The sequence below is a fragment of the Chlamydotis macqueenii genome, chromosome 8, assembly GCF_036417535.1.
Source record: "Chlamydotis macqueenii isolate bChlMac1 chromosome 8, bChlMac1.mat, whole genome shotgun sequence".
NCBI classification, from domain to species: Eukaryota; Metazoa; Chordata; class Aves; order Otidiformes; family Otididae; genus Chlamydotis; species Chlamydotis macqueenii.
Window position 1 is genome coordinate 37942130 of NC_141563.1, and position 13795 is coordinate 37955924.

Below are 13795 nucleotides of genomic sequence, written 5' to 3' on the forward strand. Positions count from 1 at the left end.
CAGAAAAGGCAGATGTTCTCCTCCTCCGTGCTGGTTTGCCATCGCATTTCCATCTTCAGCTCTCCGAAATAGAGTTCCACGAGATTATCGGCTCAGGTACCAGAAATAAGAATGCATCTATTTAAAATGTCTGATTTCATAATAATATATTGGCGCTGATTTATTTTAAATCCTTTTAGGATCGTTTGGAAAAGTATACAAAGGACGATGCAGAAATAAAATTGTCGCAATCAAACGGTAAGTTTATCAGACTTTTCCATCCTGTCTGGTTAATGACCTAGTTTGAAGTAAACACCTCCATATTTTATAATATTTTGCCTTACTGCTTTTTCTTGTGTAAATTCTAAGCTATCGAGCCAATACCTACTGCTCCAAATCGGATGTGGACATGTTCTGCCGTGAGGTTTCCATTCTCTGCCGACTGAACCATCCCTGTGTCATCCAGTTTGTGGGAGCTTGCTTGGACGACCCGAGTCAGTTTGCCATAGTCACTCAGTATATTTCTGGAGGATCGCTCTTCTCCCTGCTGCACGAGCAGAAGAGGTATTCTGCTCGCTCTCTGCTTGGGCTTGTGGGACAGAATTTGGAAGACTAGTAAACCTATGCTGATGTAACCGTTACTGATTTCAGTATAAAGCAATAGAGAAAGTAACACAGTGGAAAAACTTCAGCTTTGATTCAGATTATTGGGTGTACAAGGGAAATTAATAAGTAATCACAACATTTTAATTTAGTTATTATTTGACATTCTATACATTTACATTAAGGAAGAATATAAGGAAGGAATTCTTCACTGTGAGGGTGGTGGAGCACTGGCCCAGGTTGCCCAGAGAAGCTGTGGATGCCCCATCCCTGGAAGTGCTCAAGGCCAGGCTGGACGGGGTTCTGAGCAGCCCGGTCTGGTGGAAGGTGTCCGTGCCCATGGCAGGGGGTTGGAACTTAATGGTTTTTAAGGTCCCTTCCAACCCAAACCATTCTGTGATTACATAGATTATACAACATCATTTTGTGTTTAAAACCATCTTAAAGGTTCTATGATTTACAGATAAAAATAATTATAGGTAATTCTTGTCTATTTATTAACTTTGAGTAATATTATCTTTTTTTTTTTCTAAATACAGAACCCTTGATCTGCAGTCTAAGTTAATCATTGCTGTAGATGTTGCCAAAGGCATGGAGTACCTCCACAATCTCACACAACCCATCATACATCGTGATCTGAACAGGTAAGTTTCTTTCTTTATCCTAAAACCTCAGGGAATATGAGGCCCCAAAGCAACAGTGGTGGTCTGCAGTCTCATCTGCATTTGCAGACCTTGTAGCTGTGCAGGATCTCACTAACGCTGATGGGGCTTGGAGAAAGGGCTGCTTGTACCAGTTGGACTGGGGAATTGGGGCAATGCCCAATGCTGACACTGATGGAGGTACCACAGGCAGATCCCAGCCTGGGTGTCTGCTGGCAGTGCCGCTGGCAAAGAACCAGGAGAGACTGTTCGGGAGTCGGTTGTCCGGCTTTCCTTCTGTAAAGGAAACTGGAGTCAAAAAACCCCTCAGCTTTTATACAAACCACTATAAGTCACGTTTGCTGAACTGTAATTGTCTTTAAAGGATGCAATGGCTAAAAACCAGTATTTCTCACGCCTGGCCCACCAATGTTCAGGCGCTGTTAGAAGCAGGAAACATCTCTACTGAGTGGAAATTGTCATGTCTACACCAGAAATCTCTCAGCGTAGTGGTTCTGTTCTAACTTCTGCTTTGGGAGGCCACTAACCTAAATTACCCGCAAATGTATTTAAAGAAGAGCAACCAGAAAAAGCAAGCTAGCGCTGAGCACTTCTCAGCTGTGGCGGTTTGCTCAGAACCAGCTCCCGCACGCACACCAGCACTGACAGGACAGCTGCTACAGAGAGGATCCCTCAAAAGGAGGGTGAAGTGAGCCACAAAGTGGGTTTTCTTCCGTGTCAGACACACAGCTCTTCATTTGCCACTAACGTAAATACTTGGGTTTTTAAAAAAAAAAAAATCACAGAAGTGTTCATTTTGAAAGCCCGCTGAACTTGGTGTGCTGTCTCTGGCGTTGCCCCTTAGCAACAAATGTGAAAGCCAGGCACGTATGTGGTGATCGTGTCTTGAGTCCTCTCTCAGCTCCCAAGAACTTTGGGTCCCAAAGGGTATTTTCAAAAATGAGTACCTGCTTTGGAAGCCACATTTTTTAAATGAAAGAATAACTCCATTTGTGGTTACAAAAGAAAAAATATCCTTGCAGACTGACGGAGAAAATCAGACCAGTAATGCAAAAGAAACTGCACACTTCTTTATCCCAGCCTGAAAGATGCACACAGACCGTATCGCTTCCAGGCAGTCCTCTGGGACTCAGGTGCCCTAGGTGAGCAGTACTGGCACAAATTCAGCTTTACACACTCTGACCGCAAACTCTAGCGCGCTAGGGCATCCGTCCGCTCGTGTGAAACCCGCTGCGAGCACACGAGCGTGGCTGCTGTTAGCCGTTGCGCTTACACCCCGCTCTGCGCTAGGTACGTCTGCAGAGCGGCGGTTCTGCACGGGTATGACAGACACACGACGTTTAGAACGATGTGCTGCTGTGTTACAGTCACCTGGGTGTATTGGCTGTGTGGAGGCTTGATCTGAGTTAATATAAGCCATATTCCGCAATTTTACTGTAGCGGAGCGAGGTACCATTTCTGTGTCGAAGAATATTTAAATGCACTTTGTATTGACTAAATACTTACAAAAACCATGTCACTTATCAAAATTCTTTTAGCTTATGAAAGCCTGAACCCACATTTCAGAGGCCTTTCAAATGCTTAATTTTGACATTTTAAATTATTTTTTCTGTCCTTCTTAGTTCTTTAATTTTTAATTCTAATTCAAAGTTTTTAAAATATAATCTTACTTATCAAGTAAATATCAAAAAATAAGAATGAAAATTTTAATGTTTCGCCTTCATATGAACAAGTAAAAATTTGTTGACAGAAATGTCTGATCCTCACCTTTTATTCAATAATAAGCTCCATAAAACATTCTGAGTCAATGCAAAATGAAAGTCCATTAAAATCACTTATTCAAACAGTTCCATTAATTAGCAGGAAACATTAGGACAGTCAAACTCTTAAGCACAATTTAAATTCTCTTCTAATACATTTGTTGCTAATTATAATTCATTATCAAGTGATTTGAGTGCAAAGCTTTGCTGTAACCAAGTTCTGAGCCATTCAGGAGCAATCCAGAGAAATCTTAGAAAAGAAAGTACAAACTGTGTGTTCTTGGCTTGCCAACCCCGTCCGGGGCTGCACCCCCAGCAGCGTGGGCAGCAGTCGAGGGAGGGATTCTGCCCCTCTGCTCCGCTCTGGTGAGACCCCCCTGCAGCGCTGCGTCCAGCTCTGGAGCCCCCAACATCAGCAGGACGTGGAGCTGCTGGAGAGGGTCCAGAGGAGGCCACGCAGATGCTGAGAGGGCTGGAGCAGCTCTGCTGTGAGGCCAGGCTGAGAGAGCTGGGGCTGCTCAGCCTGGAGAAGAGGAGGCTCCGGGGAGAGCTGAGAGCGGCTCCCAGTGCCCAAAGGGGGCTGCAGGAAAGATGAGGGGGCTACAGGAAACTCTTCAGCAGGGCCTGGTGTGATAGGATGAGGGGTAGTGGTTCTAAAATAGAGAGAAGGCAGATTCAGACTGGACATCAGGAAAAAATGTTTTAATGCTGAGGGTGCTGGAGCCCTGGCCCAGGTTGCCGAGAGAGGCGGTGGATGCCCCATCCCTGGAACCATTCCAGGCCAGGCTGGCCGGGGCTCTGAGCAACCTGATCCGGTTGGAGATGTCCCTGCTCCTGGCAGGGGGGTTGGACTGGGTGGGCTTTAATGGGCCCTTCCAACAGTAACCATCCTCACCTGCGTGGCAACAGCACAGGGATCCCCAGGGATCTGTGGTGCAGGGATCCCCCCTGCAGCCGTCGGCTGCCCCAACCAGGTGACGTTTCGCTGCCGCAGGCGTTGCACCTCTTGATGCTCCACAGCTCCCAGTGCTCCCCTGTGATGGGCAGGGAGGTGCCTGGTCTGATTTCCTGGGGTATTACTGGTGCCTTACACCGTTGTCTCCTGCCATTCAGGGATCTATCCCGAAGTCAGTCAGCTCTTGATAACGTCAGCTGAGGCTGCTTCAGCTCCTGCCTCCCAGTCTCACTCTTTCCTCAGTGCGGAGTGTGCTCGGTCCTGGCATCCTGTCACCTTGAAGACTCTAATATTTTAGTAACTGAAATGGTGAGATGCTGAGCACGTCATTGGTTTCCGTCCTTGTTGATTGGATTTCCCACGCAGGCAAATACTTCCTACTGCCCTGGGAGGACAGATACAAACACCTGTTTAATCTGTTTTGGTTTTTATGTTTCCGTTTGAGAACTCTCAGTTTATTTTCCCGCAGAGCACTGTGCTTTCAAGTAACACCTTGTCACTTTCTTTCATTACTTCTTTTCCTTTTCTTTGTTTGTTTTGTCTTTTTTACTGAAAATATTTCCCCATAGTCTGTTTCTTGGTTTGTTTGGCCCGTTTGTCACAGACAAAACATCTCTGGTTGGGTCACTCCTGAGAGCTAAGAGCCAGTGCAGGTCAGCGCGCTGGGCCAGCCTCCTTGGTGGGACGCGGGTGGAAGCGCTGAGCCTTGGCGTGCAGAGCAAACCTGCTCTTGCCTTTCTAGCTATGAAAAGAGTCTCAGGGCGCACGTATTTCAGTGAAGGGCGGTGAAACACCTAACGGTATTGGGCTGTGGGATTTTAGATGAAAATGCCAGTTTTTGCTAAAGACAAAACAGGATTCTTGGTGCTGCTAGCCCATTAATGCCAAAGGCCCGTCGCTTTGTCTGCGGGTGGCTGGGTTTTCCCCTCACGCAGCGTAGCTCTGCAGTGCTTTGAGCAAACAGCTGTCTGCCTTTGACTGTCACCTCTTCCCCTTTTACAAGGCATCCCTCATGAGTCCTGACTACTGGGATGGACCTTCAGGTCTTTGGTTTTGGCCCAAGCCAGGTTTCTAACCAGACACCTTTACTCTTGTGGCAAATGGATCTTAGCCCATCTTGTACGGCAAGGTCTGGATTGAGAGCAGAGAGAAACTGCTGATATTACAAACTTTGAGTACGTTGATCTGTGAGGAAAAGCTTGGCACTGGGCAGAGCTTTCTACATTGACCTTTCTTTCTCAAAACAAAAAAAAAGCTGTTGATAACAGCAACATGGCTCCACCAGTCCTGGAGGCTTCTGGGAATGGCACCAAAAAAAGCTGGTTAGGCCAGACCTCATGAGCAAGTGTCCAGTCTTTAAAGTACGAGGTGGATTCGCTATGACTTGCTGTGCAGAAAGCAACCTGGATCTGGACCTACAGAAACAACAGGCTGGAAGAATGTCTTCTCACTACCTCATTTTTTTTTTTTTTTCCATTATTGTACTTGACTAGTTTCTCCATTGCAGACCATCCTCGTCCACCAGCTGTTCTCCTCCTTACAGCCAGGGTTCCTTCTCCTCACCACGCTGGCTCTGACTGCACACATCCTCCACTTTCGCACTGGTCTCCTCCATGGACCCGCATCCCTTCACAGGTTCCCTTTGGGCGCTGCGCTGCGGAGCTCCGAGGAGGATGCTTTCCTTGGGAGCTGTCTGAGTAACTGTCTTAGCCCAGCAAAGATCCAGGCCCGGGGATTCAGCTTTGTGCCTTGTCACCACTGGCTGTTAGAAAACAGCTCTGCACTGCAGGACTTTAAATAATGTTTTCCGCAAAACAAAACCCCAAACAATAGCTCACTACGGAGTCAAACAGCGTATCGCTGCCTCACAGAGCGCTTACCAGACCACGTTTTGAGGGTCAGAAGGTGATTTGCTGTAAGGACATCGGAGCGGCTGATGCGCAGTGCTGGCAGTAGCTTAACTTCTGAAACTTTTTAGCGAGAGAGCAAAGTTGTGTGTTCAGCGCGAGTCCCAGTCAGCCCACAGGCACAATTACTGGATGAAAATCTTTGTGACAATTGCGGGGAAAGACCAAGACTGAAATTCTGACCCTCTTGTATTAACTTTTGCCAGTGGCTTCACAGGAGCCTTAAATTTTTTACCTTAAGTTTTCACATGGCTTGTAACCCTCTTTGTGAGTTCTGAAATCTAATGCAATGCACATAATGCATTAAATAAATCTGCAACAGGGCTTGACAGAACAGAAAAGAAAATGAATCTTTCATGTCTGTACCCTGGGAAGGGGGTTATCCTTCCATTTTGAGAATAATTGGGAGTTTTATTCTGCTTTCCAGTTCCGGAAAAAGAAGTTCTGACAGCTATCAGCAATGGTGACATGTATCAGCTTATTACTCCTTATGCTGCGATGAGGGATGGAAGGCACAATTATTATAGCACTTCAATAAAAAAGAGACCATTTTAGTATCAATTTAATTTAAGCCATAGCAGCTGAAGACGACTGGACCGAGTTTTTGAGCGAGTAACCTTTGTTTGATGGTTCTGTCTGTAAAAGTTTCTGAGAGCTGGCTGAGTGAGGGAGATGAAAGAGAGCAGGGAGGCCTGGTGGTAATGGGGATGGTGTCTGCAACTCCTCTTTGTTATAAAACCCCTTATGAAATCTTAAAATAGCGGGTGCCTTTCGTTAAACCTGCAGCGTGTTAAGGCAGAAGGATCTTTTCACGGCCCTATTCTCTGGGAAAGGGACCGGCACCGAGTGTGCCTTGCCTGTCTCCTGCCCCGAAAGGGAGAAGCCCCCGCATCTGGCAGGCCCGCAGAACCACTTGCTTTTGTGAGCCAGGATGATTACACACTTCTGATTCTTTTCTTATTTTTTCCGTCCTGGTTTCACAAGGAGAATGATGCTTGGTCTCACCATTTCAAACTGTGTGTGGCCTTCACAGAAGACAATTAATTTCTGGTTCTGCTGAACTCATTATTAACCTTCTGTCAGCTCAGCTCAGATCAGATTTATCTTGCTGCATTTCTCAAAGCAGAGGCTTAAGCGTTCCTTTTTCATCTGCAGTTTTCAAATTTCCAAGTGCCATTGAGGTGACAATACCGGTTTTGAGCTGTACCTTCCAAACCTTATTTCTGTGGTTATACTTTTCACCTTAGAAAAGAGAAATTAGTAACTGTAGCGTTCACTGGAGGTACCAGACTGACAAAACCTTTCCAGAGCCTACCTCCTGCTTTCAGATATGTCCCCACACTCGCCACCAAGATGGGCATTTGGGCATTGCTCTATCGGAAGGACTTACTCACACCATGTCTGGAAAGGGCCTGTTTATTGATTTCTCAGCTTCTCCACAAAAACTGCCAGCCCAGGTCTTGACTATGTGTATCATCAGGTTGGGTTTATTCGCGGTCTGTACAATCCTCGAGCAGACTGAAGTAGAAGCTAGGGCTCAGTACATTTAATTCACATTGAAAAACGATGATGATTTTTGTCCCTGCTGACAGAGGTCGAATTTGAACCGACACCCCAGAAAAGTCTGTAGTTCTGTATGATTCGTGTGCCTATGTTCAACCCAGGGGTGCAGCCTTCAAGAGTCTCTCTAGTGTAGCCTTGTGTTTGATTAATATTTTAATTTGATATCTGGCAGGGATCTCAGAAAAATTCTGCATGTCATACTCAAATCACTTAAATATTTTGATGGAAAGTATATGTGGAAGCCAAAATCAGATTAAATATAAACTAAAAGAGTCATGACTACATTGTATGAGCCCACTACGCTTTTACGATTATATTTATCATCCCAAGGTTTGGGTTTAGGTGAAGCTAGAAATCTTGAAGATGGTGATTTGTGGGAGCCCTGGTTGGGAGAGCTTTATTTTTTTTTTTTCCATCCTGAAAGCTGTTATCTGGTTAAATTTGTGTTCCTCATTTGACTGTTCTTGCTCATATCTACAGTTCTAATATGGGTGGGTTATGCTTTTTTGTTGAGACCATCAATATTACTTTCATTTTCCCTTCATCCTGTAAACCGTTGCCAACTTTTTCATCTATTTTTTTCATATACTTTTCATGCTCCTGAGTTTACTTGGATCAGCCAAGGTTTTGATAAATGTCTTGTAAGCATCATTGTGTCCACATTCATACACTCTTATCGTGTAATTTGCTCAGCCATTCAAAACCCGTGTGCCATGAAGGCGTAGAGACTGCTGTACGAAAACCTTGGTCTTCACAGTTACTGGAAGCTTTTGACCCAGCTAAAGCATTTTGTGAAGCTTTCCCCACATTCCCAGTTTGTTAGAAAATCTGTCTGATGCTAATTTCTAAAAGCCTTGTGGTGTTTTTCTGCTTCCTCTTGTGTGTTCTTTTCTGAAAATTAAATCAATTGCAACAGCTTCCCTGAATCAGCAAATCCATTTCCAATAGATCTAATATACACTTTTCCTGCTAAATGACATTTTGCAAAAGGGAAAAGACATTTCTCCTGCATGGTCACGATCTTCTTTCACTGCGTCTCGGATATAATAATACGTGTCTTTCACTAGCATTTAAATAGGAAGTATTTTATCTTTGTCCCTGAATTTAATTCTATCCAACGCTTATAAAGCTGTAAAAGATTGTAAATCGGGCATGCTCCCTGCATTTGTGTGTGCTCAAGGCCAGGCTGGACGGGGCTCTGAGCAGCCTGGTCTGGTGGAAGGTGTCCGTGCCCACGGCAGGGGGTTGGAACTGGGTGGTCTGCAAGGTCCTTTACAACCTAAACCGTTCTGCGATTCTGTGGTTTTTAAAGTTTTCCTCTCTCATCAAGTTTCTGCACCGGGTACAGAATGTCGTCTTTCCTTTAGCGAGTGTGACGCTAACTGAGCAGTGTCTTGCTGTTTCACTAGATACCCAGCCAGACCCAGGGAAGTGTGGAAGTACAGAGATGTCACTCCAGCTCTCTTCAGCTTTTCTTGTTGCTAGCGTCTGTGGCAGGTGTCTGGTCCCCCAGCAATAGGTATTTACATTCTGTGATAGTCTCACAGTGGTTTGAAAAGCAGAGCTGATTCCCAAGTCGTGGAGCTGTTAGGACGAAAGGCGGGGGCGGGTGTGCGGTGTGGGATAGGAGGGAGCGCGTCCCCGAGCAGAGCTGCTCCTGCTCAGCACAGCCTGTGTGCAAAAGCGTGCTCGCAGCAGCAGCTCTGTTCCGTGGCTCTCGCTCTGCCAGCTCCCCACGTTTAAAGGTGTTTTAACTCCTCTTAGGCACGTAGGCCCTTCCCTGCCAGGTACAGTGTCACAGGCACCTTCTAAATAATCCTAATTTGTGCTGCATCGCTACCTCAGTGCTACTGATTTCACAAAACCTTTACATGTTTGGGTTAATCTTTTCAAATTGAGGTAAGCGCAATGTTTTGTTTAGAACACACACACCACATTCCTTTTTCACTCGGCTGCTGTCTGTGCTTCATCTTGATCAAACACAGAAACAAAGAAAAACAATCAAAGCTCCAGTTTTGCTAGTTCCTGGTACCTGTTCTTTACAAGTTTGCCTCCCATTTTCTGTTTTATCTACTTACTACGCAGTCTCTCCCAGGAAACTCAGATCCCTAAAGCTTTTTCAAAGCTGCTGCCTTGTGTCGCATCAAGATTTGGGAGCACACCCCAGCATCAGGACAGTGTGAATGGAGAACTGCCTGGGCGTCCTTCATGTTGGGAGGTTTTCTTTGGAGCGCTTCCTCTTAAAACGAACGCACAAAAAACCATGAAGTAACTGTGTCTTCGTGTCAGGCACAGGCTCCTCTTCCCTCGGCTGTGTCTCCCTACAAAGACGAGGGGTACGTAACCACGAGGTGCCGAAAGCCTGCCTTCGCAGGGGGCTCGGCGGGACTCCTGTACTGGAGGCAAAGGGCCGGTACTGGCGCAGGATTTATTGTGCCCGCGTTCTCTGCTGCACGCACGTGGCTCAGAATCTGCTCGGGGATCGGAAGGACAGCACAGAAATGTTCTTATCTGTTTTGAAAGCCGGACTCTTTCACGTGGAGACTCCTCTGCTCACATGTATATGCTTTTGCAGAAAAAGTCAATATTACAAGAAAAGCAATTTGGACACTGATGAAATCAATAAGGACTGTGTCTCACACCAAAAGTTTGTAAAGAGCAGTGTCTCTGGAATCAATGCTTATTGCAGGATACAACCGTTCATAATTCCGTGCTGATGTTCCAATGATCCACTGCGAGGTTCAGAATAAAAGATCTCAAAGCTGTAAACAGAGTGCAGTGAATCAGATCACCTGTTAGCCCGACTAGTAGCTGTCCTTACTTGAAAACCATTACCCTTATTTCTTGCAATTTGCTGACCTCAAGCTATGGTTTCCCAAGCCCTTACATCTTACAGTTCAGCTTGTTTTCTAAAAAACCTCCAATTGAGAGTGTCATGTTGAACAAGACATGAATCTGAAATAATTCTGAAGACTGGAAAACAAACTTGAATTCAAAATAGTCTGTTTCTGTGCATCCAGGGATGAAAGCACATCATTTTTCTTATATGGGGGCTATTTTTCAAACACCATGCTTAATCTCTTGTTCATCCCACTCTGCAGATAAAAAAGAATCATTTCAGTCATCGCTGTGAGGACTAAAAGATGCCTTCCAAAACCACTGCGTTCTCTTCAGAGAAGCGTTGCGGTTTTTGTCCTAGCGATGGCAGTGCAGGTGCTCACCTTAGCTTTTAGCCGCTGCAAACCCAATTCCAGTCTGAAGTCACGTAGTGTCGTGAACATGACTGATGTTCCTAACTCCTTAGTGACCTCGATTTTGTTCTATCAAAAAAAATGTTATGTTTGTGTTCAGCTTTCACACCAACTCCGTCAAACCCTTTGAGCGTGCGTCGCACCAGGAGCTGAAAGCCCTGCAGTTCAGGCGGACGGCAGTGTGAAAATACTGCAATCCTGAGGATGCAACGGTCTGTCTGTGTGGTGCGAGAGAAAGCTATGGCCATGGGATAGCTGAAGGAGCAGTGGGCAGCCTGCACCGAGGTTCTCTTACGCTGAATGCATCCTCTGGGTTCTGAGAAGGACCTCTGAAATCACTGGCCTGGCGTTCCCAGCCTGCAGGACCCAGTGAAGCTGGTTCTTTGTCGTTGGTTAGCTGCCTTCTGCAAAAGGGCTCATACATGGTATGCTGGCACGAAAACAAGAGTCTTTCTACAGCCAGCCCTGAGCATGGGTAGCTAAAATATATTTGTGTTTGGGGAGGGAACGCTTCAGTTCTGATAACTGTATAGTGTCAAACGTGTCGGCATTGTAGTAAAATCGCACATTGTTTTGCGTACTCAATGTAGTATGAAGGGGAGGAGTAGCAAATGGGTGCATTCGAAGGGCATTTGCGGATCCAGAGAAGCAGAAGCCAATTTTTGTATAAATACGCATACAGGTGTCTACTCAGTGCTGGGGGATTAATGAGTTCCCTTAGCAAATCCCTGCGTAGTTTGTTGCATAAAGAGCTGCTTGTGTGCTGAGAGATTAAAGGGAGAGCTACGGTTAATAACATCATAGAACAGTTAAGTTGGGAGGGACCTCCAAGATTATCTAGCCCAAAACCTTCCCCAAAGCTGGACTGACTTCAAATGAAATGCCTGGGTGAAATCTACTAATAGCATACAAAGCTGGCTTCAAACCCTGTCTCGGGCAGAATATTCCCATTCATACAGCAAAACCTACCGGTAGATTAGACCGAGCCCCTTACAGAAGAGAAGATATTTTGGACTAGATTCAATTTTTGGTCGTTTTGATTGACAGAGCTTCAATCCTTTGCTGCTCTATCCCTCTGTAAAGAAGTACTGCAGGAGAGGGAGGACTGCTGGCAGCAGCTTTAATTTCAAGTCCCACAGTCCAGTCAAAAGCCATGAAATAGGGAGTGGTGTTAGCAGAAAGACACTTTTTTCAAGATTAAGGTTTTGAGGATTCACTAAGCCATATTTGCAGTGTCACAGCGCTCGTAAAACCAGTCGTGTCTCCTAAGTGACCGGGGAATATGTGTGTGACTGAGAGATGTAACCAAGAGTCTCAAAGAAATGGATTTGGTTTAATGCTCGCTGCCATTCACTGGGGGTTAAAAGACTCTGAGAGGGGAAAGGGGATCTCTCCTTTTTTTTCTTTCTTACTCCTTTTTTTCTGTCTTTCTTACTCCTTTTTTGGTCCATTAAGGATCAGGCACGTTAAAAAGAAATAGCTTTAAAAAATTGTGTATACCTGATGAAGCCTGTTACTCCCAAATGGTTTAGCTCCATGACATATTGACAAGCACAAGAAACATACAAAACTATCTGAATTTGTAGTGCTATCTAAGGTAAGAATTGTATTATCTGCTCCAACATTTCCCATGCTTTGTAACTGTTTGCTCTTTTTCTCTATACTTCGGCAAAGTAAATATAATTTGAATTCTCTCTCCAGAATTAACATGTACATTTAAGCTAGAACAAGTGTTGCCGAAGGGTGTAATTGACCCGTAGGACAGAGACCCATCATGAAAGAAAATCCAGAGATAACGTGGGACGCTTACAAACTGCATTGCACCCCCCTCTAGTGACCAGTCTGCGTACAAACCTTGGTAGGGCTGGCTGGAAACTTTCCATCTGAAGTATTTCCAATCAGAGAAGTTATGGTTTTGTTTTGTTTTCAGTAAAGCATGAAGTTCATGGAATTTCTCCCTGGGAATTATCAAATTTTTCCTTTTTCCTTGCAGTTGCTTGATAGTAGAAGAATGTAGACTCCTAGGATTTATCATAATTTATAATGTAGACCAGCTTTGAGCATAACTTCAGAATGGAACTCTTCAATCAGGTTATTTAGTTACTTACAGGGGGAAAAATGTAATTTTCCTTGCACAGCACATTATGAAATGTCTTCTTTCTATCTTCATTCAGGACAAAATCAAAAGTTGGTATCTTGAAAATTTCCAGAAATACCTGGGCTTATTTCAAGCCTTTGAACAGGTCCAACCTCAGAAATCCAGAGCACCTTTCTGTAGGCAGCAGCCATCCGCTGCCAGGTGATGCTGCAGAAGTGAGGCTCTCGAGCCATGAGTTTCAGTCCAGGTGCAATAATTGCAGTGACTTTAGAGAAGCCCTTGATTTGAGCTCTAGATATTGCTCTGAGGAAGAAATTCTTCCCTCCTCATTGAAAACATAAGTTGGGTACTCGTAAATGCCATCCACCTTGGAGCACAGCTCATATATCTGCTTCCGCACTGCATGGGCTGGAATAACGCCACAGCTCTGTGTGCTGATATCCTCCAGCTGTCGATGTAGGTGTAGACAGAGACCCGCTGATCCCGGGACTAGTTCCAAGTCCCCTGATATATTAACTGAATTGAAGTCTTCCTGGAAATGCCAAATACATAGGGATGGGATTTTCCCACCGTGAGTTCCTACACAGCCAGAAATTCTTCTTACTTCCATTCTGCTTAAGCAGTAAAGTTTATGGAGACTCACCCTCAATATTTTATTTTCTATCAGCACATATTGTTTCAAACATCCGTTTCCAAGTCAACAGAAGGCATTTCCAAATGCCAGCCCCATGTGAAAGACTCCCGAGCTGGTTGCAGGTGAGCTGGTACAGCTGTACCACTCATACTCCTGCACGAGAACACGGCTCCTGAGCTAGAAACATTGGTACGCTGTCACGGCAGGCTGCCCAGGAGACTCATCCCTGCTCCTAAGGAGGGCTAACTAGTTCAGGCTGAGCATCCCTCTGGAGCAGATATTCTGCCTGCAAGGCTGGAAACTTCTGTCTTGTTCGCCTACGTTGATCTACTCTGAACCTCCAGAATTCAGGAGCTGATACTTTTCTCACTTGTATCATCTCG

At 45.2% G+C, this 13795-nt stretch overlaps 1 protein-coding gene across 2 annotated transcripts in view; it reads left to right on the forward strand.

Moving 5' to 3' along the window:
* The window catches only part of TNNI3K (TNNI3 interacting kinase), a 59967-nt gene that overhangs the window by 30966 nt on the left and 15206 nt on the right, over positions 1 to 13795 (forward strand). For both annotated transcript variants that reach the window (XM_086753539.1, XM_086753540.1), the window contains 4 exons: positions 4 to 96; positions 180 to 237; positions 349 to 543; positions 1122 to 1226. In XM_086753539.1, the coding sequence (XP_086609665.1) occupies positions 4 to 96; positions 180 to 237; positions 349 to 543; positions 1122 to 1226 (451 nt within the window). The remainder of the gene's footprint in view (positions 1 to 3; positions 97 to 179; positions 238 to 348; positions 544 to 1121; positions 1227 to 13795) is intronic.